This window comes from Amblyomma mixtum, chromosome 2 (genome assembly GCF_055824585.1).
Source record: "Amblyomma mixtum isolate Tamu chromosome 2, ASM5582458v1, whole genome shotgun sequence".
Taxonomy (NCBI): domain Eukaryota; kingdom Metazoa; phylum Arthropoda; class Arachnida; order Ixodida; family Ixodidae; genus Amblyomma; species Amblyomma mixtum.
In genome coordinates, this window is record NC_143013.1 from 50344644 (window position 1) to 50366371 (window position 21728).

Consider the following 21728-nt stretch of genomic DNA (forward strand, 5'->3'; position numbering starts at 1 on the left):
GATCTAAATTATTTCGGAGTCCTCCACTATGGTCTCTCTCATAGCACATATGTTGCTTTCGGGCGTTAAACCCTTTACAATGCGCACGCTGTATGGATATCTCACGTTCATATAAATGTTTAAAGTGCACTCACAATGACACTAAAAATAGAAGGGCATCACTTTCAAGCCATTCCGACCACTAGTCTTGTAGAAAACAGAGTACACATATTCACCAGTGACTTCGTAAAAAAAAATTTGAACGTGACACGTATTCGTACCTGTCTTATTGACACATAAAAAAAAATTGCAGTAGAATTCAAAATTGCTTCAAGGAGTATCATTAGGCAGCTCTTTGATAGAAAAGGCTCAAAAGCTTAACAAGTTTTTCAATTCTTTTCCCTCCAAAATTGACCGCGTCGAGCTGCGCACCAGCTCTTGTAAAAACACACCGAACGTCAAGGAAGCGTACTAGCGAAGGTAAAAGCAAGCTGATTTGTTTCCTTGAAAGTTCGGCAAAATTTAGCGTAAGAAATTTGGTGCGTATAGTGCATCGTTGTCCGTTTGCCAGTACCCATGCGTTGCGCAGGCTAAATTGTTCCATTTTTGTTTTTGTTTTTTTCATGCCAGCTGTGCACACCACAGCAACAGGTGCAAGGACGGGGAGTGCTTCAAATATGTGCTGTACTGTACATTTTTCGTCCTCGACTCTCTTGGGTTCTGCTGAAAGCTAGCGGCACCATTCTGTTGTCAGAACCCCCTTCCCCTCATACAGCTCGGCCCCAAATGCTCACGCCGCGTTGTTGTTATCAAATGTGGTACATTCCGTAGCAGTTCCTTTCATACCGGGCCACGTCGCCGACGCATAAAAAACAACCAGCGGCGAAGCGCTCGACGTGAATGAAGTGCGGTGCTTTCCGACACGGAGCTTCTTTTCACAGGTTTGTAACAGCATCTCGTTTTCTGCCGGTGTCTCTTTCCGCTCCATATAAGCTGCTCGTATAGAATTATGGGAATATGGAGTCCATCAAGTATGAAAGTATATATGAATATCCATGTTTTTTTTTTTGTACAGAGTTAATAAGCGCCCCGCCGTGGTGGCTCAGTGGTTACGGCGCTCGGCTGCTGACCCGAAAGACGCCAGTTCCATCCCGGCTGCAGCGGCCAAATTTCGATGGAGGCGAAATTCTAGAGGCCCGTGTGCCGTGCGATGTCAGTGCGTTAAAGAACCCCAGGAGGTCGAAATTTCGGAGCCCTTCACTACGGCGTCCCTCATAGCCTGAGTTGCTTTGGGACGTTAAACCCCAATAACCAAACCAAATAACCAAGCAGAGTTAATAAGAAATCCACCTAATTCCATACAGTTTCCATACCGTGTGCATGACGTCATATTCGCTTCTAAAGATTCCACCGGAGGGGACAGCGCCTCCCCAGCATCGAACTTTTTGCACTAATCTCGGACTTATGGTTGAGGTACGCCGACTGTAGAATGCCAATAGCGTAAAACAGACAATTGACCTTATTTGCTCCTTAAGCTAATTAAACATAATTTTTGAACAATCTAAGGAGGTATCATCCCAATAAAAGATGTTCATTGATATATTCTACTTCATCAGTGCGATATACCTTCAGTCTTTGCACAGACATTTTCTAAACTATTCAAATCATTTCTTCGTACGCATGGATCAAAAGACAGTAGATATTAATTGAGAATTCCTGGGCGGTGAAAATATACGCTTCATAGCTTCTTCTTGCGAAAGCAGTGTTTGCTTGCTTTTCCGCACTTTTCCGCTTTACTACCTGTTGTGCGGGGCTCCAGAATCACTAAGTCTGAAAGGTGAAATAAGCTTTCCTGAGGTTTTGAATTTCCGTAATTGCTTTCCAATAACTACGTACAAGGGGAAGATTTAGTCTGAGCAAGAGGGAGGCGCTTCTCTAATGGTGCGGAGGCGCTCATATCCAGAGCGTCGCTGAACGCGGGTGGCTTAGTCAGAAAGGACGGGAGAACGGAAGAAGCTGCGGTTTGTTCCTGGCGAATCTCTAAATGGCCTCGTTTACTTGAAACAGAACACCGCCGGCGCTCTTGATCAGCTTAATGCTAGCCGTCGTGTGAACAAAGATGACGGCCAGGCTGTTGGCATTCGGACCTCTAATGAGCATTGACCCCTGACACCAGAATTCCCGGTGCCATACAGTCTCTTGCTCAAGCGCCTCCGGGGTCCCACAACGGGAGGATGCCGCCGGCGATAGCGGCACTCCAGAAACGCGTAGCGCAATGTCCCACCTTATCAGACCAATTTTTTTAATCCGAAAAGCTCAAGATGGCCACCCGGCCAGCAAGCCATAGTCTGAGGCTTGGCAGCAGCTGAAGAAACAAACGTGTAAGGAAATCCCCCTGTAAGAAAATACTCCTAATCTAGTCCGCGCCCGACAGTACTGCCGCGGCTGCGTGCTACCAGATATATCTGTACACAGCCGTGACGAGCGCTCCGCTGGAGGCCTCACCCATGCTCGCAAGTCAGGAAAAGCATTGTGTAAGGACGGCACGTGTACCGATAAAAAACAATACTCTAAGGAGCCGCAACCCACGTCCCATAATCGCAATTGCTTGCATACTATTTGTGATCAGACTCGACAGCAGCGCATTAACACCGGTTATCTCAGTGATCTTGTTTTCGTATCTCATGAATGTCAAGCTGTTTGCCACGACCACATCCTTTCCCAACTCGCCTCCCTAGACTGTGGCTCCCGCATGTACTGTTATATCCGCTCATTCCTCTCTAAACGTGTCACTCGCTTTCGAGTTGACACCTATCTGTCCGACCGCCACAACCTCACCCGAGGCACTCCTCAAGGTGCTGTTCTCTCTCCTACCCTTTTCAATCTTGCTATGGCCCCTCTCGCCTCCCAGCTAGCTGAAATTCCCGACCTGCATCATATATTTTACGCCGATGACATCACTCTCTGGTGTTCGTCTGGCTCTCCCGGTCTCGTACAGGACACCCTGCAACGTGGCCTAGATCTCATCGACTCCTTTCTCACCACTGCTGGCCTCTCTCCTGCTCCTTAAAAATCCGAGCTCCTTCTCCTCAACCATTCCTCATACCAGCGCTCACACAACCAATTCGTCTCTCTCCACCTTTCTGGCTCTCCCATTCCTGTCGTCACGCACTGCAAAGTTCTTGGCTTTCCTTTGCATGCAGCCAAGAACGTGCAAGCCCTCCACCGTGCTGTCACCCCCTGCCACTCCGTAACTCACCTCCTGCGGCGCGTGGTCACTCGGCGCTCAGGTCTCCACGAGGCTCATGCGTGCCGAGTTGCCCACGCGCTGGCCCTCAACAAGGTCTTGTACTTTGCACCCTACGTTTCCTTCAATCAGACTCAACGCTCTTGAGACTGCCCTTGTGGGCCTCTACAAGGCAGCTCTCAACCTCCCTATCCCTACCTCTACTGCAAAGATCTTTGCAACAGGCCTCTTTCATCCTCTCCGTTCTCTGCTCACTCTCCATCATGACTCGCAGATTGCCCGGCTTTCCCTTACCCGTCAGGGTCAGTGGTTACTGACTCAAGCGGGTATCTCGCCCATTCCCTGCTCCCCGTTTACCTCTCCTATTCCCACCCCGGCTCCCAATCTTCGGATCCTCCCCCTTCCGTCCAACATGTACCCCGTTCTGCACGCCGGCCGTCGTCATGCGGCCGCAAAGCACCATTCCCCTCTCTTTGATACCCAGGGTGTAGCTTACACGGATGCCTCCTTCGTGGCTCCTCGAGGTTCCTGCGGCTACGCCCTGTACCACCCCCACCTCCCCGCTCCTGAAACTCACACCAGCGGGCCGTTTCTACGCCCTCCGGATGCATTGTCTCTCGAGGTCCTCGCCATTGCGCATGCCCTCAAGTCATTTGCCCTCCTTCCCTCTCTTCAAGAGTACACAGTCTATTCAGACTCACAAGCCGCTATACACCACATACAGAAACGCACCCTAACCCCTTCTCTTCAACAGGAGGTCGAACGAGCGATCTCCGCATTGCAGCCTTCCATCGTTTTCCTCCGCTGGGTCCCTGGGCATTCAGGGATTGACGGCAATGAGCTGGCTCATCAGCTCGCCCGTGACACACTTTTCCGGGCACCGTTGATCCCCTGGCCCAAGCCCTCGGAGGACGGTGGGAGACTCACCCTTCGCCGCACCATAAAAGAGGTCTACCTCGAGCTCCGCCTCGACAAACGCCTTTACCCTCCCCCTCATCCATCACTCACAGTGCCGAAGGCTCGCCTTCTTCGGCACGTTCAAATGAATGCAGTCATCACCCCGTCTCGCCTCTTTCTCTATCGCTATCGATCGGACCCTTCCTGTCCCAACTGCCCCTGTATCTATGCGGACCTTGCCCATTGCCTCTTCTATTGCCCGGCTGCTCAGCAGTCGGGTTCCTACCCCCCACCATCTTTATCCATCACCACCTGGCTCGACTGGCTTGGCGCTGAAGGGGAGGAAGAACAGCGACTTCTGGTCGCCCAGGCGGTCGACATGCTCGGCCTGTAAATTTTGGCCGAATAAACGTCTTCTACTACTACTACTGTCAAGCTGTCGTGAAAAAAATATAGATATGCAGGCTCGATTTTCTTACCATGTTTCAAAAAATTTTGTCACGCCTGATTAGGCCGATACACCAAGGCATTTTGTCCTGCGACGAAGCTTAGAGGAGAACTGTGCGTTCTTATATGAATGTATTGCGATATGGATAAAGTGGGGCAATATATTTAGAAATCTAACTACAAGATGGGCAGTGAAACACACGCCTTGATGTGGCTAGCTCCTTTGCGCTTTTTAAAACGCAATCCGCCAGCACAATGGCGAGAAGGTACAGAATAACCATCGGCTCCACTCCGCATTCCTCGCGACCAGCGCCATCAGTAGACCGCTCTTTGTTCAAAACACAACATGACGTCAAGGGGCACGGCCTAATTTGCCGAAACACCGATTTTGCGTTGCCCCGTCACCTTTATCCTCTCTAATAGAGCCGCCTCGGCCGGTGTCGCACCTGCCGCACCTGCCCATACGACCAGCCACACCTCGCTGTGACTGGCGACCTCAGTGTGAGAGGAGAAGTCACCACTTGGTGTCGGTTTTCCAACATTTTCGTGATTTGAAAGCCGCGTCCCCCCTTAGCAATGGCCGCTCAGGTTATGCAGTACGCTGGCGATTACGCTTGCAGCTCATGTGAACGTTCTTACCTTTATTGTACAGAGACAGCAAAAATGCCTATTTTCTCATGCAGCTGTTCACGCCGCATCACAGTCACCCAAAGCCAACTTCGGTGGACGTGAATCGTTGAGCCGCTATGCACAGGCCCCAAGAATCACAGCTGCCATGTGAGCAAACGACACAAAAAACTGCCGATCTCGACCCCGAATCGTATACCTGGCATGATGCTTTCAGCCGCAAATACAACCTGGAAGCTTTAGAAAGCGTGCAGTTCAGACGAACACCATCCGGTCAGGAACAGCACCTCGATGTTGGTTGCGGCCCTGGAAACTTCCTCGCTGAATGTCTCGTGCAGCGACTGGGCCCCTTCAGACGTGTCGTCGGTACTGACATTTCTCAGGGTATGGTGGAGTACGCTAGAAGAAACTATCAGACGCCGGAGGTATCCTTCGAGATCCTGGACATCGAGCACGGCGATCCTCAGGACATCGTGGACAAGTACGGCCTATTTGATCGAGTCTACTCTTTCATGACGTTTCACTACGTGTGGGACCTGGACAAGGCGTACCGCAACATCTGCCGGCTGCTGAAGGACGGCGGAGAGTGCCTGGTCGTCTATCTCACCAGGACCTCCATCAGAGATGTGTGGCATAAGTTGTACCAGGACGAGGAGTGGAGGGCCTACATGCCGGTGAGCAAAAGGGAAGCGAATCTTCTTGATTTTGCTTGAAGCTCCAAGTAAGAAGATTAAAGAATGAATTCCCGAATTTTCTCAGTGATCAAAGCAGAAAGCTGGGCTAGTTGGTGTGTCATAGTTAATTAAAAGACTAGCGCATAAAACTAGGACAAAGACAGAGAAGCAGACAGGACGAGCGCTAATTAACGCTCGTCCTGTTTGCTTCTCTGTCTTTGTCCTAGTTTTATGCGCTAGTCTTTTAATTAACAATTCTCAGTGATGCACCTTTTCCTGCAAGGTGTATGTGCAAGAAATAAGGAACACATACTTAGGAGCGTTTAACATTTTACTGGCGCTAGTAGTAGTAGTAGTAGTAGTAGTAGTAGTAGTAGTAGTAGTAGTAGTAGTCGTAGTAGTAGTAGAAGAAGAAGAAGCAGTAGTATTAGTAGTAGAAGTAGTATTAATAGTAGTAGTAGTAGTAGTAGTAGTAGTAGTAGTAGTAGTAGTAGTAGTAGCAGTAGTAGTAGTAGTAGTAGTAGTAGTAGTTGTAGTAGTAGAAGAAGTAGTAGTAGTGGTAGTAGAAGCAGTAGTAGTAGTAGTAGTAGTAGTAGTAGTATTAGTTGTAGTAGTAGTAGTAGTAGTAGTAGTAGTAGTAGTAGTAGTAGTAGTAGTAGTAGTAGTAGTAGTAGAAGAAGAAGAAGAAGAAGAAGAAGAAGAAGAAGAAGAAGAAGAAGAAGAAGAAGAAGAAGTAGTAGTAGTAGTAGTAGTAGTAGAAGAAGAAGAAGTAGTAGTAGTAGTAGTTGGCGCAGCCGGGGATTGGCAACCACTTGTTACTGGGGAAGAAGGGAGGGAAGGTTTGAGGAGACGTCACTCCTAACGCCACCTGAAAGCTCCAGGGAAGCGCACCGTGCTGAGTGGTCCAAACCCAGTGACGTTACGTCACTCATAACGTCACATGAACGCTCCATGGAAGTGCACCGTGCTGAATGGTCCAAACCCAGTGACGTCAAGTATGACGGCGTAGTTCCTCTCTCTCGTAACTTTGTCCCACTGATCTGACGACCCCCCAAAACGCACGCATAAATTTCGCCCAACGGAATCTCACATAGGGCCACGTCGAGCTCATCTCGTGCCACTACTCAGATCACAAGGCATCTTTCCTGACTATCAAGAACTGGGAGAGAAGAATTACCTGAAAATACAGTATGTCTGAAATATAAAGAGTGGTCTATAACTGTACGCATATGCATGTCGGTAACAAATTCTTTGTCGGTAACTTCCCTATGTCTCGAAATTGAAGTACCTCTCGAGCTGTTGCTGAGTTCAACAATGAAAACCGCCTTGAGAGTTTTTATTTAAGGCGAAAGCCTTTAATGGCTCATACTGTCGTCCGTTAACAAAGCGTGTCACACGCATTTAACTCGGGAACTAAAAGAGATAGAAGAAACCCAATGGCTGCTTCAGATAGAAGAGGAAAAAATGAACCTAGACGCCAAGTTTGATGGCTGTAGATTAATTAGTCAATTAATTATAGCCAATGATGTTGAAAATGCGTCGAAATAGCGCGGACGTCGATATAGCCACTGGACGGTGTGACGTCACATCGACCGGAAGTCGTCACGGCACAGTGAAAATAGTGACAGAATGGTTGGAAAAACGTCGGATTTGTGTCAAATTAGATGGAGACACCTGTAATTGAGCGTAATTAACACTTAAGATCCCCGAAAGAAGTATAATTTGGGCATCGATAGAGTCACGAGAATGGTGTGACGTCACATCCACCGGAAGTCATCACGGCATACTGTCCTCGGCTTTCGCCTCTCAACGCTTTAGTTGCCAAAGTGTCCTCGCAAATTTTTTTTTGTTTCTGCCCAGAAAAAAAAAAAAAGAAGAAAACAGCCGCTATTTTCTTGTAATGCGCCGCCTGGTGGCAAAGCTACACACTCAACAGGAAAGGAGCAAAAAGGGAGTAAGCTGTCCTCTAGCGTATTTCCTTTACAAGGTAAGGATATGCTGTCCAAGCGCTGGAGTAAATTTCCATCACGAAACATACGGAATACCTACGGTTGGCAACGAAAACATATCCCCTTTTCAATACATGCAAAGTTCTAGCAGTTAGGATGATTTTAACGTCGGTTTCAACCTCATCTGCTTGCTAACCTCTGGGCCACCGGCGCCTCATTTAAAAAAGCCTCCTCCCATTGCTAGCAGCAGTAGTTACTAAGCTTTGCAGTGGGAACATACTTCTGTTGTCAAGAGTAAGCATTCCGTAAATTTAGTGATCGAAATCTACTACGGAACGTGGCCAGCATACCCCATTGAGTTTCTTACTATTACCTAGAGGGAAAGCTGACAACCCGTCTATGGGAGTGTGCATGAAGGCTCCTCGAGACCACTTTAGCCACCATGGGCGCTCAAAGCATCATGGGGCGGTGAGCTACCGACTGCAGAACTTCAACTTTTGGCCAAAAAATAATGCAAAAGTAAGCGCTATTCGATAATAAAAAATGTCCTAACAATCAATATCCTGTCTGTAAATTGCAACAAACGAGCAGAAAAGCATGCAAATGCAAAATTTGCCCAAAATAAGAGATGGCTAGCTCTCCTATTGGCCAAGTAATGAACACTACAAGAAACAAATATTTCGTAATTAACAGGCGCACTTTTAAAAGTAAATATGTTTTCAAAAAAAATGTTGTTGCTTAAACACTTTAAGAGGTTTTTAAAGGCATTTCAGAAAAGTGAAACCTTTTATTGGCGTCGTGTGCTGTTGAGTTTTCATTACTATGGCTTTTGCACACTGCGTTCACGCGAAAGTCGTCTGCGCACACACGAACAGCGTTTTCGGAATGAAACATTTTAGTAATGACACTCCGTGTTCCCGAAAAGCTACGACTGTCCCGCAACAAGTAGCTCACCGCCCCATGATGCTTTGAGCGTCCATGGTGGCTGAAGTGCAGCGCCGCCAGCGTTCCCTCTATGTAATAGTAAGAAACTCTATGAGCATACCCTGCCCCTAAAAGAGGGTGCACTAGGGAACAGGTTACTCCCTTTTTACTACCATACAGTTTCGTGCTTAGAGCGTACACATATTCGTGTTGAGAGTGTAGCGAACTAGAGAGCTGTCCCGAATTCTCTTTGCCCGCCACGCTGCGGTTCTCCCTGCTCCTCACCACTTCGCTGCTCCAACACGGCGAGAGGAGAATGTCACGTGACACGTGCGTCACGGAGTGCGTCGGTTTGGTGGACATCACTAAAGTGAACTAGACTATTGTAGTACACTTTAACATCGCTTTGCGCTCCCCGCAAGCTCGCGGTTTTCGAATGGCGCGAGAAACTGCCCAAATTTGTTGAGCCATAGCGGCGAGGGTAATCGCGTCTTCAAATTTTTAAAAACTAATTAGGCGATTACTAACAGCCGGCTACAAGCAGTTAATTGCTATCAAGCGTCTATATGTAATAGCTAAAATGTTAACTGTTAGAATTTAGTTAACCACTGTACTCGTTAACAGGATTCGCCTTTTCTTTCACGTCCGCCAACACTGGTATCACTATGAGACAAAAACCTGCTGTTTATCTCAAAAACCATATTTTTAAAAATTGCTGGCGGGCTTCCCTAAAACACCTGGTATATTTAGAGGGGCAATAAATTCCATGCAGAAATGCAGAAAAAGTTATTTCGATATTCAGAAACGCTACTTATGCAAAATGAAGGACAAAGGAACGTTCAGTGTCAATCTCATGGCAGAAAGTAGGTTTCAGTTAACTGTTTAAGGTTTCTGAGATGATTCGAGCATCAGAGCCAAAGTAACTTTTAATAATGAATGAACACGAGTTAGGACTCCAAAATTTGGATCGCCTTTCTTTGATGAATGTTGGCGAAGTATTGTTGTGATAGACGTCTCTAGCTTCATGCATTTTACACTTGAGCATTGTCTTTAATGTGCAGAGTGGTAAATCCTGCTTGTTTTGCTTGGATCAGCAGTGACGACGGTAGACGGTGGTCGGATGTGCCGATGAGAGGGCGCTCTCGTCTCGCTGATAAATAACCTGTGGGGGCATGATGGATACGGCCTTGGGCGAAGGAACTATAGTGGAGGGAGTATGAGCTTTGAAAATTTTTTCGTCTGTATTAGCTATATGGTTTAGTGTAGCTTGGGTAAACCACGTCTTTGTCCCAACCAATCGTTCACGTTCCCCGAGGATCCGGGTAAAGGTCCACGCTCGGTCGCTAACTGTGTCTTGTGCGCTCACAATCGAGGTAGCATGCCCCCAGGTAATGTGGGCTACCTGGAGCCATGCTTTTCGTGGAGGGACCTCTTGTAAACACGTAATGTCTAGTTATATGGCCACGTACAAGTGTGGGTATAGCTGCTCACATGGCACACAGGCAGCTGTAAAACTGTTGTTGCCACTTTTCGTCCTGCGAGACAGAAAAACGCGGAGTTCTTGCGTCGACAATGCCACAAAGCCATGCATGTTTTTCAAAACTGCACAGGATCAAAGAGCGGTAGTTTCGGGGCGCTTCAGCCTGGGCAAGCCAGTTCCCGAGCGGGAACTCATCGCCCGCGAGAGCAGTGCCGTCACTGGGGCGGGAATGGACTTGGTCGCCTGCCGCACTTACTCCAGCGTCTCGACCTTTCCAAGCGTGGACGACTGCCTCGGTAAGTGCGTTGAAGAACTTAGGACACAGTGGTGCGCTCGTAAATGCTCATATTTCGAGAACAATCCCAACAACTTGGTGCCCCTTATTCAGAACAAGCGAGCAGGATGAGCTTCCGCGTCGCCAGTGAGCGTACAATTATAGGTCATGTGCCAATGCAAATTTTGACCTGCTGCAAAAGCGGCTGCTCTGCTTCACTTTATTTTTTTTAACGCGAGCATTAAGGCTTTCGTTCAGCGCAGGACCCGGCGGCGCCGGTGTCCTCCGTGCGAGAAAATGCGGATTGGTCGAAAGGGTAGTGACGTCAGACATCGAACGGCGGATTTATAAAGTTAACAAAACGGCGCATAAATTGTGGATATAAGGTCGCAACGTGACTCAAACGTCATTATGACAGCAAGATTGTAAAGTATATTAATTGCACTGAAGAGAAAACTAGAGCGAGATGGGATTCGAACCTGCGCCCCTTGGACCCCGAGTCAGACGCGCTACCCCCAGGCACGTTCGTTCGATTTGGTTAAAGGTAGGCCTTGTGTGTCTTGTCCGACAGTGTAAGTGTCTGCAAAGTGATCTGCAAAGAGGACCGCAGTCAGCTGAAGGAAGCCGTTAACGCTATGGCTTCGTACCCTTAGGGTTGAGCTTAAGTGCCTGCAAAATTTTCATCACTACTCTCACTTTATTTTTTACTCTCCTAATTCTCATGACTGAAACCTGAATTCGTAAGATTTCAGTATCTCGTGGACAGAAGCATACAAAAAAACTATCTGCCGAGAAAGGCCAGAAAAAAAGTATTTTTCAAGGCAGAATTCGGTCTTTAAACCACTTGTCCCAAGGCACTATCCTGATTCAGGAACAATGCTTCGTTTGTTTTTTTTTTTTTTGCATATGAAACGTCTCGAAAAATACTCTATCTCAACCCTCGCGCAAGCTGTGCTAAATGTTCATAAGTATGACGCGGCGGACCCATTGTAAATGGCACGCTTTATTTCGAAGGAACGCTATAAACGCAATTAATACCCCCTTTATCTTTGTCTCTATCTATTGCCTTTTTCATCGTCACTTTTCCTTGCAAAGCTCTCGTACTACCTGTGGGTTGCTTCTTTTCGTTATAATTATTTTTACGGAAAGCACGCCTTCCAGCATAAAGGAGTAGCCTGCAGTCTAACGGACACAACAGACGTGGAAGTCTGAAGTCTATGGGCATTAATTATAAATGACTAGCACGGACTTCAATGTGTTCCCGTCGAGGAGTCCTGCTATGCACCGGCGGACATCCGCCATGAATTATACAGCCCGGTGGTCCGGAAAGGGTGAAGAGAGGTCAGCAACAGCAGCTCATCAAATTCCGCAAACCGTGAAGCAGACCCAGATTATTCCTTGCCTGCTCTTCACCAGCATATGGCCGTGGTTCTAGAAACCTGTCGAGTTATTCAGCCTCTGCGATTCTCCTTAAGGATGAGCTGTTAAATATTCGCACTTTTCTTAGTGGTGAGCCTTGCTTTGCGGTAACAAGGGCGTAGAGAAGATGAAATGAACGGCGGCGCAACAAGGACACAATAAGAGAGGGGACACCACATGCGCACACTACCAACTGTTTTATTGCATGGAAAGGAGGCATATTTAAACACACAGCTCACGCATGACACTAATCGCATTATCGCTCAGAACCCAACACGTGTTTCTTTTCCCCGTGTTGGGTTCTGAGCGATAATGCGATTAGTGTCATGCGTGAGCTGTATGTTTAAATATGCCTCCTTTCCATGCAATAAAACAGTTGGTAGTGTGCGCATGTGGTGTCCCCTCTCTTGTTGTGTCCTTGTTGCGCCGCCGTTCATTTCATCATGCACCAACTCGCCCCTCAGGCCATTCTTCTGGAGAGAAGATGAGGATTCTTAATAGCACAAATTGAAAGGGTGGAAGGAGAGAGTCCGCCAACCGATGTTTTGACTAGAGAACTTGTCTTTGCACTGGCAACTGCGGTTGTCAGTGCCACACTCTGAACAGAGAGGAGCAAAAAAAAGAGTGAGCCCTCCTCTAGCTCACTCCCTTCAATGTTTCGACAACAGGACTTGTCATCGTACAGGCGAGAGCGGTTGTCAGTACTACACTCTTAACAGATAGGAGTAAAAAGAACCTAAGCTGTTCTCTAGAGAAGCCGCCGTGGTGTCTCGGTGGTCATGGTGCTCGGCTGCTCACCCGAAAGGTGCGGGTTCGATCCTAGACGCCCGTGTACACGTGTACTGTGCGATGTCAGTGCACGTTAAAGAACCCCAGGTGGTCGAAATTTCCGGGGTCCTTCATTGCGGTGTCCTTCATATCCTGAGTCTCTTTGGGACGTTAAACCCCCATAAACCAACTCTTTCCTCCCATGGTGACTGGTGACTGGCCCGTGTACACGTGCACTGTGTGATGTCAGTGCACGTTAAAGAACCCCTGGTGGTCGAAATTTCCAGAGCCCGTCATTGCGGTGTCCTTCATAGCCTGAGTCTCCTTGGGACGTTAAACCCCCATAAACCAACTTTTTTTCTCCCATATAGTCGTATTCGTGTTTAGATTGCAGGAGTTTCAAAGGCCTCTCACTACGAGGAGGAAGACCGCAAGAGGTCGGGAGCCACTGCCATTTTTATGCGAAGCATATTACTAGAGCTACACTACAGCCCGTCGAGCGTGGCGGTGGAGCTACCATTGACCTTTAGCGTGACCACGTGACACCACGTGACAACATGACGTCACAGCAGAGGAGAGGTGTGCTGCCGGCTCGCGCGGTCGGCCGCGGCGGTGGAGGCTCCACATCAGAGGCGCGGCTGCTGACCACGTGACAACATGACGTCACAGCAGAGGAGAGATGGGCTGCCGGCTCGCGCGGTCGGCCGCGGCGGTGGAGGCTCCAAATCAGAGGCGCTGCAGCTGACCACGTGACGCTACAGCAGCGGTATAAAGCTGAGCTTGCCTCGCTCTCCGGGCACTTACGAGGCAGCCTCTAGTTTACTGTTTATAGCTGCCACGGCAATCCTTGCTACACTTCTAGTGGTTGTATTAAAATGACCAAGTATTCAACCAAGGAAAGCCATGTATTACCAAGCCTAGCCATCAATATGCTTCGCATCTGACTAAGCTTAACCTTAGCTAAGCCTCAGCCATTTTTTCCCCCTCTCTGTCGTAGAGTCGAGACGATGCTGTTGTTATCCTGGTGTTGACGTGTAGTAGTAGAGGGCGGGTCTCCTGAGCGACACTAGGGACGTACTTCGCGACTGATGAGTTCGGACAGGTGTGCAGGTCTTCTGACGGTGAGATACTTGAAAGGCTTTCCTCGAGAAGTTATTCATTACAATATGTACACAACTAGTTTACGCCTGCCGAAAGATTTCGGCCTCTCCTCTCCACATTAATTAAAAATAAAACCTCAAATATTAAACGCATGCCTCGATGTGAGCAGCTGTGGCTAACTAGAAGATACAATGAAAAGAAACGAACACAATTTAAAATGCACACGCCGTTGTTAGTCGCTTTGGCTGGCTAGCCGAGAAGAATAAAAAAGACAAACGCACAGCGCCGATCTACCCGAGTCGTCCTGTCGTCGCCTCAAGTTTCGGTACGACTCCGAAAAACAAATCATTACTCACTCGCTTAGGCCGAGGCACACGAATCTCGCGTGCAGCGATGTTTTGAGTATTTCCCCCTTTGTCGGCGCATTCCCCTGCTCCACTTCGTCGGCACTCCTCACAAGCTTTATCACGACGTACGCTAGCTTCGTCGTGACAACAGGAAATCAGGTTGTGTTTTGAGGAGGGTGTAAAGATGGCATAACAGGACTTTAACGAGCTTTTATCCCAGTAGGAAGATTGCGAATGCTGGCATGGGCAAAAGGCAAACCGGGTTAGCCTCAAAACAGTGCAAAGAGAAACACAGAGGCAAAAGAACCGAATACGAACAAGTGGTCAAAAATTGGAGGCTTATCAAGGTTAAGCCCAGTGGATGCGAAGCATGTTAAGCAGCTGCCTCAGTGTGGATGGGGCTAAGTAACGGAGACGTGGTTTTAGGTTAATCGTCGTACTTTATTCTTTGCAGCCCGACAAACACACTCTTATGGTCCGTAAATGCATGACTCTTGGTTTGCACGTCACTTATTCTGTATTGTCTTTGAGCATTTCTACACAACACCAAGTCTAAACTGTTTCCCCACTGATTCGTTTTGCATTCTTATTATTAACGTCCTTAGCATTTGGAGGCATCTTGACCGCATACACGCCCGGCGCAAAGACGCTGGCGCGGTTACGGGCACAGAGACTGACGCGACGGCGGGCGCGCGCCGCTTCATCCCTGGCGTGACGTCACATATCACGTGATGCAGCGATGGTGGCGCCGCCGCCGCGTCGCGCGCGACGGCGCGAACCGAAGCGTGGAGGCCTCCGCCGGGCGACATCCGACGGCGCGATATGAGGCCCCATCTGCAGCCGGTGTGACGTCATCATGTGATCTCACTTCAAGGTCAATGGTGGCCACCGCCGGGCGTCGCGCGAAGGCCCGAAACCTACGTTAATATGCTTCGCATAAAAAATTTACAGTGGTTTAGCTCTGGTTAAGCCTGGAGGATTTCGAAAGCAATGAGGAGAGAGGCGATGGAGGGCGCGCCGCAGCGGCGGTGGCCTCGGCACGCTAGCTATGCGCCGCTACTGCGCATGCGCAACTAGCGAGCGCGGCGCCGGCACCTCTGAGTCACCCGCGCAGCGACGGCGGCGGCGCGCCAGCTGTGCGCCGTGTGACGTCACTGCTCCACGCGCATGCGCAGTATGGCCTTTCCTCAGCTCCGCGAAATGGCTCGGCGACTCCCGTAGTGTTGCTTTAGCAACAAAAAATTACCGACGATTACGTTACTTCCTAATGCGAAATTTGAGCGCAGCAAATAAGCTGTTTCACCTTTTCGATAGACTGAGGCAAAGAAATCGAGCAACACATGTATGCGCTATCACAGAATTTTTTTTTTCACAGGTATTCCTTTAACAAAGACTCCACTAACAGTTCTTGACAGTCATGAAGGAAGCTTTGTGGTCGGAGAAATAGACTGATATATGTTCGACTTGGTACACCAATGCTTGATTCTCAAAGACGAGATCTATACAAGTGCCTCGCGAGGTTGTCACAGCCGTGGGACGCGTTACGAGCGAGAGGAACGGGATGTTCTCCCGCATAAGTGTTAGGAAATTGCTGTTTGTCTTTATGTCAACATTAAAGTCCCCCACTACTAACATCGGTGTGGATCGATGGACGGTTAATGCGAGTTGCAGGAAGTGCACGACGTCTTTCGTGAGTGCGGTAGGGGCGAAGTAGGCAGCTACTACCAGCAAGCCGTTGGGCAACTTTGCGGCGCACAGTTCGCCAACTTCATGTGACGTGCCAGACATTTCGACTGGTATTGCAGAGAGACCTGTGCGCAAGTAGATAGCGACTCCCGCCGCTCTGTTGTGGTCTCTGCGAGCACCACAGCAGTATAGGAAATCTATGATTTCGAGAGGCTCTTCGGGATCCATCCAGGTTTCAGCAAAGCAAAGTACAGAGGAATGGCGCAGAATGTGATCGTGGTGTACGTCCTTGGCATGTGCGGCAAGGGAGCGTACGTTAAGAATGTGGTTGTGAATGATGAATGAAGTGCTGCCAGCGAATGACGCGTCCATCGGCTGTCTGCGTGTGTTACTGATGTGTGGTTAACATATTAAGCTTCGCCTGTAAGAGTGGAACGCGACAGCGTCTTGCAACGCTGCCAGGGAGTCCACAGAACGCCATCGCCAATTCTGCTGTACGCCTTGCTGGACGGTAAATTTATTTTTTGAGGAAAGGAAATGTATCTCTCTCGCATATCTGGGTGGACACCTGCACCTCGCCGTAAGGGAAAGGGGGAAGATTGGAGTGAACGAAGACGCCGTATTAGCTAGACGCGCCATTCCAAACCATTCAGCTGGCATTACGGAGTGGCTAGCGTGCTCGTATCGCACTCCGGAGACCCTGGTTCGATTCCCCAACTCGACCAATTTCGTTCTCGGTTTTATTGATTTATGCGGTCTAACTAGAAAGGTTAATTAGGCTATTTCATATTTATATTATTGTATTTCTATCCATCGTGTTCTGTCATTAACCTGTCAATTGTTGGAACTGTCTAGGATGTTCGACACAACGTATATGAAACGAGCAACGTCTTACTGAGTAGGGTAGTGCGTGGTGGTGGAGGGAACGCGGCTTCGTACTTATCTGTTTTTTTTTTCAGCAGCGTCTCCTTCCGCGGACGCTGTTGTCGCTGCGGCGCGCGTCTTTCTTTTCTTTTCTTTTCTTCTGACCTCTTCATTCTCCTCTATATTAATTAGGCTAATTGATTAATTAAGCAATTAACTAAACTCAGTCCAACTTAGTTGCAGCATCACTATACGATCCCTTTGATTGGTTGCATGGTTACTAGCCAAAGTACAATTGGCCCCATTTGAAATCCGCGCACTGTGACGTCACGAGCATTTCGACCAATTGAAAAGCGTGACATTGGGGGCGGAGCTGGTTACGAGGCCGACACCGACGCCGACGCCGACGCGAAACCCAGGAACGGACGCCAAAGAGCTGCGCTCTAAAACGATGAAAGAAGAGAGGGAAAGGACAGCCGTGACGGAAAAGCCTGCTCTATGCGAGAAAGATGCCAGAAGCAAGAAAAGAGGTCAGGGAAAGACTGTGGAAAAGCGAAAACAGCCCTTGCAGAGCCGAGAAGTGAAAAGAAAAAAAGAGAAAGAGGCGACATTAGGCCGGATATATGCAGGTACACCGCGTTTTTTTTTTCTGCTTGATTAGCATTTTGCTTTGGCTCTGGCTGCGGCGATTTGGAGGATCTTATCAGATAACCACGTCTGAGATGCGGTATACCTAAAAAATTCTAATTTCTCTTTGGAAAAGTTTATTCCTGCATGTGCTGATGTTTTACCTTTAAGAATTACGAATGGTTTGGTTTTTATGAAAGGAAATGGCGCAGTATCTGTCTCACATATCTCGGTGAACACCTGAACCACGATGTAAGGGAAGTGATAAAGGAGGGTCTGAAAGAAGAAAGGAAAGAAGAGGTGCCGTAGTGGAGGGCTCCGGAATAATTTAGTCCACCTGGAGATCTTTAACGTGCACTGACATCGCACAGCACACGGGCGCCTTTTGCGTTTCGCTTCCATCGAAACGCTGCCGCCGCGGTCGAATTCCTCTATATCTTGTGTCCATTGCAAATCTGAAGCCTCATTGAAGAATGAATAGTCAATAAGAGGTACCACGGGGTTGAGTACCGTGTTCTGAAACTTGCTTCGGGTGGTTTTTCCTTCTCTCCTGTTCTCTCATGCTATGTTAATTTTTTTTAAACTACTTTACGATATAAGCGGGCATAAAAGATATACAGAAGCGTGTGATATTCTGGTAGCATTAACAACGAGAGTCCTGCTTCCAGCGACGCCGTGTGGAGGAGGAGGAGGAAAACTTTTATTCCTATTTACAGTGAGAGGTCGATGGGGCGAGCCGGAAGGGCCCGCCCCTTACAAACACTAGGAGGGATCCCTAGTCCGGGATCCTTGTAGCTTCCGCAGCGGCCCGGGCTCTAGCTACCAATGCCTGTTGGGCATGGAGTTCGGAGCAGCCGCGCAGGGCAGCTTCCCAGTCCTCTCGAGTGGGGTGGAGGTGGGGTGGGTAGGCAGGATTGGAAGGGCATGCCCACACCATGTGGTAGGCGTCCGAGAACTCCTCCTCACAGTGTGGGCACGCGCCCGAGAAAGAAGAATTGAAGTGCTTAAGTACTGCCGGGCACAGTACAGTATTGGTATAGAGGCGGAGAAGCCAGCGCTCCTCCACCCTGGTGAGGCCTTTACAGGGAGGGGGATAGAGACCATGAAAATTTTGATAAAGAGAGGTGATCTCTTTAAAGGTGATGGTCGGATTGAAATTAAATTCCGGATCAGGCTGCGGATGAGGCGACGCCCGGTGAGTAAGCGCGCGGGCGGCAGCGTCTGCTGCCTCGTTCCCCTCAAGACCCGCATGAGCCGGAGCCCACACGATGGTACGATGGGTCGGAAACCCTGTGTATTCGCATGCGTGGAGAATTTTGAAAGCACGGTCTGGAATATACCCTTGCTCAATATTGCGGCAGGCGCCCCTGGAGTCCGTAATAATGACTCGGGACTCTGGATCTGCGGCGGCCAGTGCAATGGCGATCTCTTCCGCAAATGTAATGTTTGGGGCACGGAAAGTAAGGCCCTGAACTGTAGTGTTTTGGTGGATGACGGCCACCGTGTACCAACCCCCATGGTGTGGGCCGGCCGCATCCACATAGAAGACACCTGGCTTATGGCCATATTGTTGAGAAATAGCCTCCGCCCGCGCGAGACGGCGACCATCATGGGTGTCTGCAGTCATGTTCTTCGGAAGGGGTCGCACCTGGAGTGCAAAGCGCCAGGCTTCAGGGATGCGGACCCGTTCTTCTGTATGTGTTGCGTAGGATATGTGTAAGCGGGTCAGAAGGCGGCTCCCCGCAGGTGTTTTGCTTAGGCGCAAGTATTGATTGTTAAGATGAGCTTCTCGTAACTCCCCAAAGGTGTTGGTCATCCCCAGACCGAGGAGACGCTTGTTGGACGTCGTTATGGGGAGGTCGAGCGCTCTCTTATAAATCTTGCGGAGAACTACTTCTAAGGCATTCTCATCGCATTTGCGTAGGTGGAGGTAGGGAGCCGAATATAAAATCCGGCTGGTCACGAATGCATTGGCCAGCCGCAGGGCATCTTTGCATCGTAGTCCCCCCCTTTTATTGGACACCCGGCGGAGCATCCGACCCACCTGGTCCCCCACCTTACGTAGCTTGTTTAGGGTAGTGTCTATCTTGCGCCTATGATGAATGAAAAGCCCCAGTACCCGGATCTCCTCGTGTTCAGGTATCGGTCCGCTAAGTAGGGAAAGGGCAATTTTGGTTGTGCACTTTGAGTTGGGGCGTATGTGCACAAATTCAGATTTGCTCGGGGAGCATTCAAGACCACAGCGACGAGCGTATTCGTCCACAATAGCTGCCGCTTGTTGCAGGTTGGTCTCGATGTCTCCAACCGATTGTTGTGTTGCCCAGAGGGTGATGTCGTCCGCATACAGAGCGTGCTGCACACCGGCGACCTCTGCCAGCTGGGTAGGGAGCTTCATCATGGCCAGATTAAATAGTAATGGCGAGAGGACAGCTCCCTGTGGGGTCCCTCGTGTGCCAAGTTGATATGGGCCATATTCTGTGTCTTGCAGCCGGATATAGGATTGGCGATCTGTAAGGAATTCTTTGATATAATTGAAAGTATTGCGCCCACAGTCTGTTTGCGACAAGTGGGATAGGATGATCTCGTGGGTCACATTGTCGAAAGCCCCCCGCAGGTCAAGTGCGACGACTACTTTATCATTGCTGGGGTGCTCGACGGGGTCGAGAATCTCCTTGTGAAGTTGCAACAGGACATCTTGTGCGGATCGGTGTGGGCGGAAACCGTACATGGTGTCTGCGAAAATGTTTTGCTGTTCCAGGAAAGCCGACAATCTGTCGCGGACCATAGTCTCCATCAGCTTCCCCACACACGAAGTGAGGGAGATGGGCCGGAGGTTGTCGGTGTTAATGGCTTTACCTGGCTTGGGAATGAAAGTTACTAGTGCCGTTTTCCAATCTATGGGGAGTGCTGTGCCTCCAATCCAGATAGTGTTGAAGTAATCGAGGAGAGTTTCGTAGGCGGGATCTGGGAGGTTGGCAATAAGCTTTACCGTCACCTTGTCCCGGCCTGGTGCTGTACCTCGCTTCATTTTAGCCAGGACCGCTTTTAGGTCATGGAGCTGGAACGGTTGATCCAAATCCGCGTTCTCGGAACCTGCATACGAGTACGCCTGACCACGGGGATCCTGGTGTATACTCAAATATTTGTCGCGGAGCGCATCGGTCAGTTTGGCCGTGTCTCCAGTGAAGTTATGTATAGCCCTTTGAAGCTGTTTTTGTGTCTCAGTACGGGTTTGTGCCGGATCAATAAGGGCGCGGAAGAGGCGCCACGTACTCCGACTCGACATTTGCCGAGCTGCAGTGTTGCATCGGTGCACCCAATTGGAGTCGCCGAGTTGGGCCGCGTATTGTGCCGCCTGTTGGGTGATATCCGCGATGCGAATTTTGAGTTTCCGATTGTGTTTTTGACGACGCCAGCGGCGGACTAGGCTGTGTCGTGCCTCCCAGAGGTGGAGGAGGTGGTTATCCACCGCCGGGCTCGCCTCTGAGAGTTGAACATTTTGCTCGACTGATTTCAAGTGGGATACAGGTGTTGGGACCACGTTGAGTATCCTTGGTCCATTATTCATTGAGGATTGGTGTAGCTGCTCCTAAATTTGGTCCAGTCGGGTAGTTTTGCATTGGCCTGTGGTCTTGTGAGTGGTTTGGTATGGATTGTAGTGGTAATTATGCAGTGGTCGCTACCGAGGGATTCCTCGGTGTTCCTCCAATCTGCATAGCGAATATTTTTCGTAAAGGTGAGGTCCGGACACGTATCGCGTGTAACGGAGTTACCTATACGAGTGGGTTGCGCGGGATCCGTGTGAAGAGTAAGGCCCAGTGTGGAAACAAGCTCCGCCAACTTGCGTCCGCGTTTCTCTTCACGTGTGTACCCCCATAAGGTGCTGGGAGCATTAAAGTCCCCAACGATTATGAGGGGATCCCGATTCGCGACCTTCAAAGCCCGGCTGAAGATGTCTGCGAATGTAACATTTGGTAGCTTTGGGGGACAGTAAATGTTGAGTATGTGCAATGGGGGGTCCTGTTTGCGTAGCGGAAGGATCGTCACCATTACATAGGAGAAATTAGCGCTAAGATCCAGGTCAACCTGGGAGGCCGTGTAATTTTTATGTACGCAGAGGCAGCTCTGCGCATCCTGCTGGTACACCGTGTAACTGGCAAGGGTGGCGCCATTTCCTGGCTCCTGAAGGGCCACCACAGCAGGTAATTCTGGGAAAGTTGTAAGGAAAAGGCGTAGATCGGCTCGCTTTGTGCGTGCCTTGAATCCGCGACAGTTCCACTGTACAATTTGAATAGGGATCGAATTGCTTCGCGGATGCTTCCTATTTCTAGGGGCGCCCGCCATGATCAAGGGTAGAATTGTGAGTTTGGAGAGAGGAGGCTTGAGAGCCAGTGGCTCCAAAGAGAGGAGCGTTCTCT

General features: G+C 49.3%; 1 protein-coding gene across 1 annotated transcript in view; it reads left to right on the forward strand.

Moving 5' to 3' along the window:
• The first annotated feature begins 830 nt into the window (after positions 1 to 830).
• Positions 831 to 21728, forward strand: part of LOC149359318 (juvenile hormone acid O-methyltransferase-like) — a 30767-nt gene continuing 9869 nt past the window's right edge. Inside the window, exons 1-3 of the mRNA XM_089571572.1 lie at positions 831 to 920; positions 5254 to 5871; positions 10355 to 10520. Coding sequence (XP_089427698.1) covers positions 5317 to 5871; positions 10355 to 10520 — 721 coding nt within the window. The 5' untranslated portion in view covers positions 831 to 920; positions 5254 to 5316. The remainder of the gene's footprint in view (positions 921 to 5253; positions 5872 to 10354; positions 10521 to 21728) is intronic.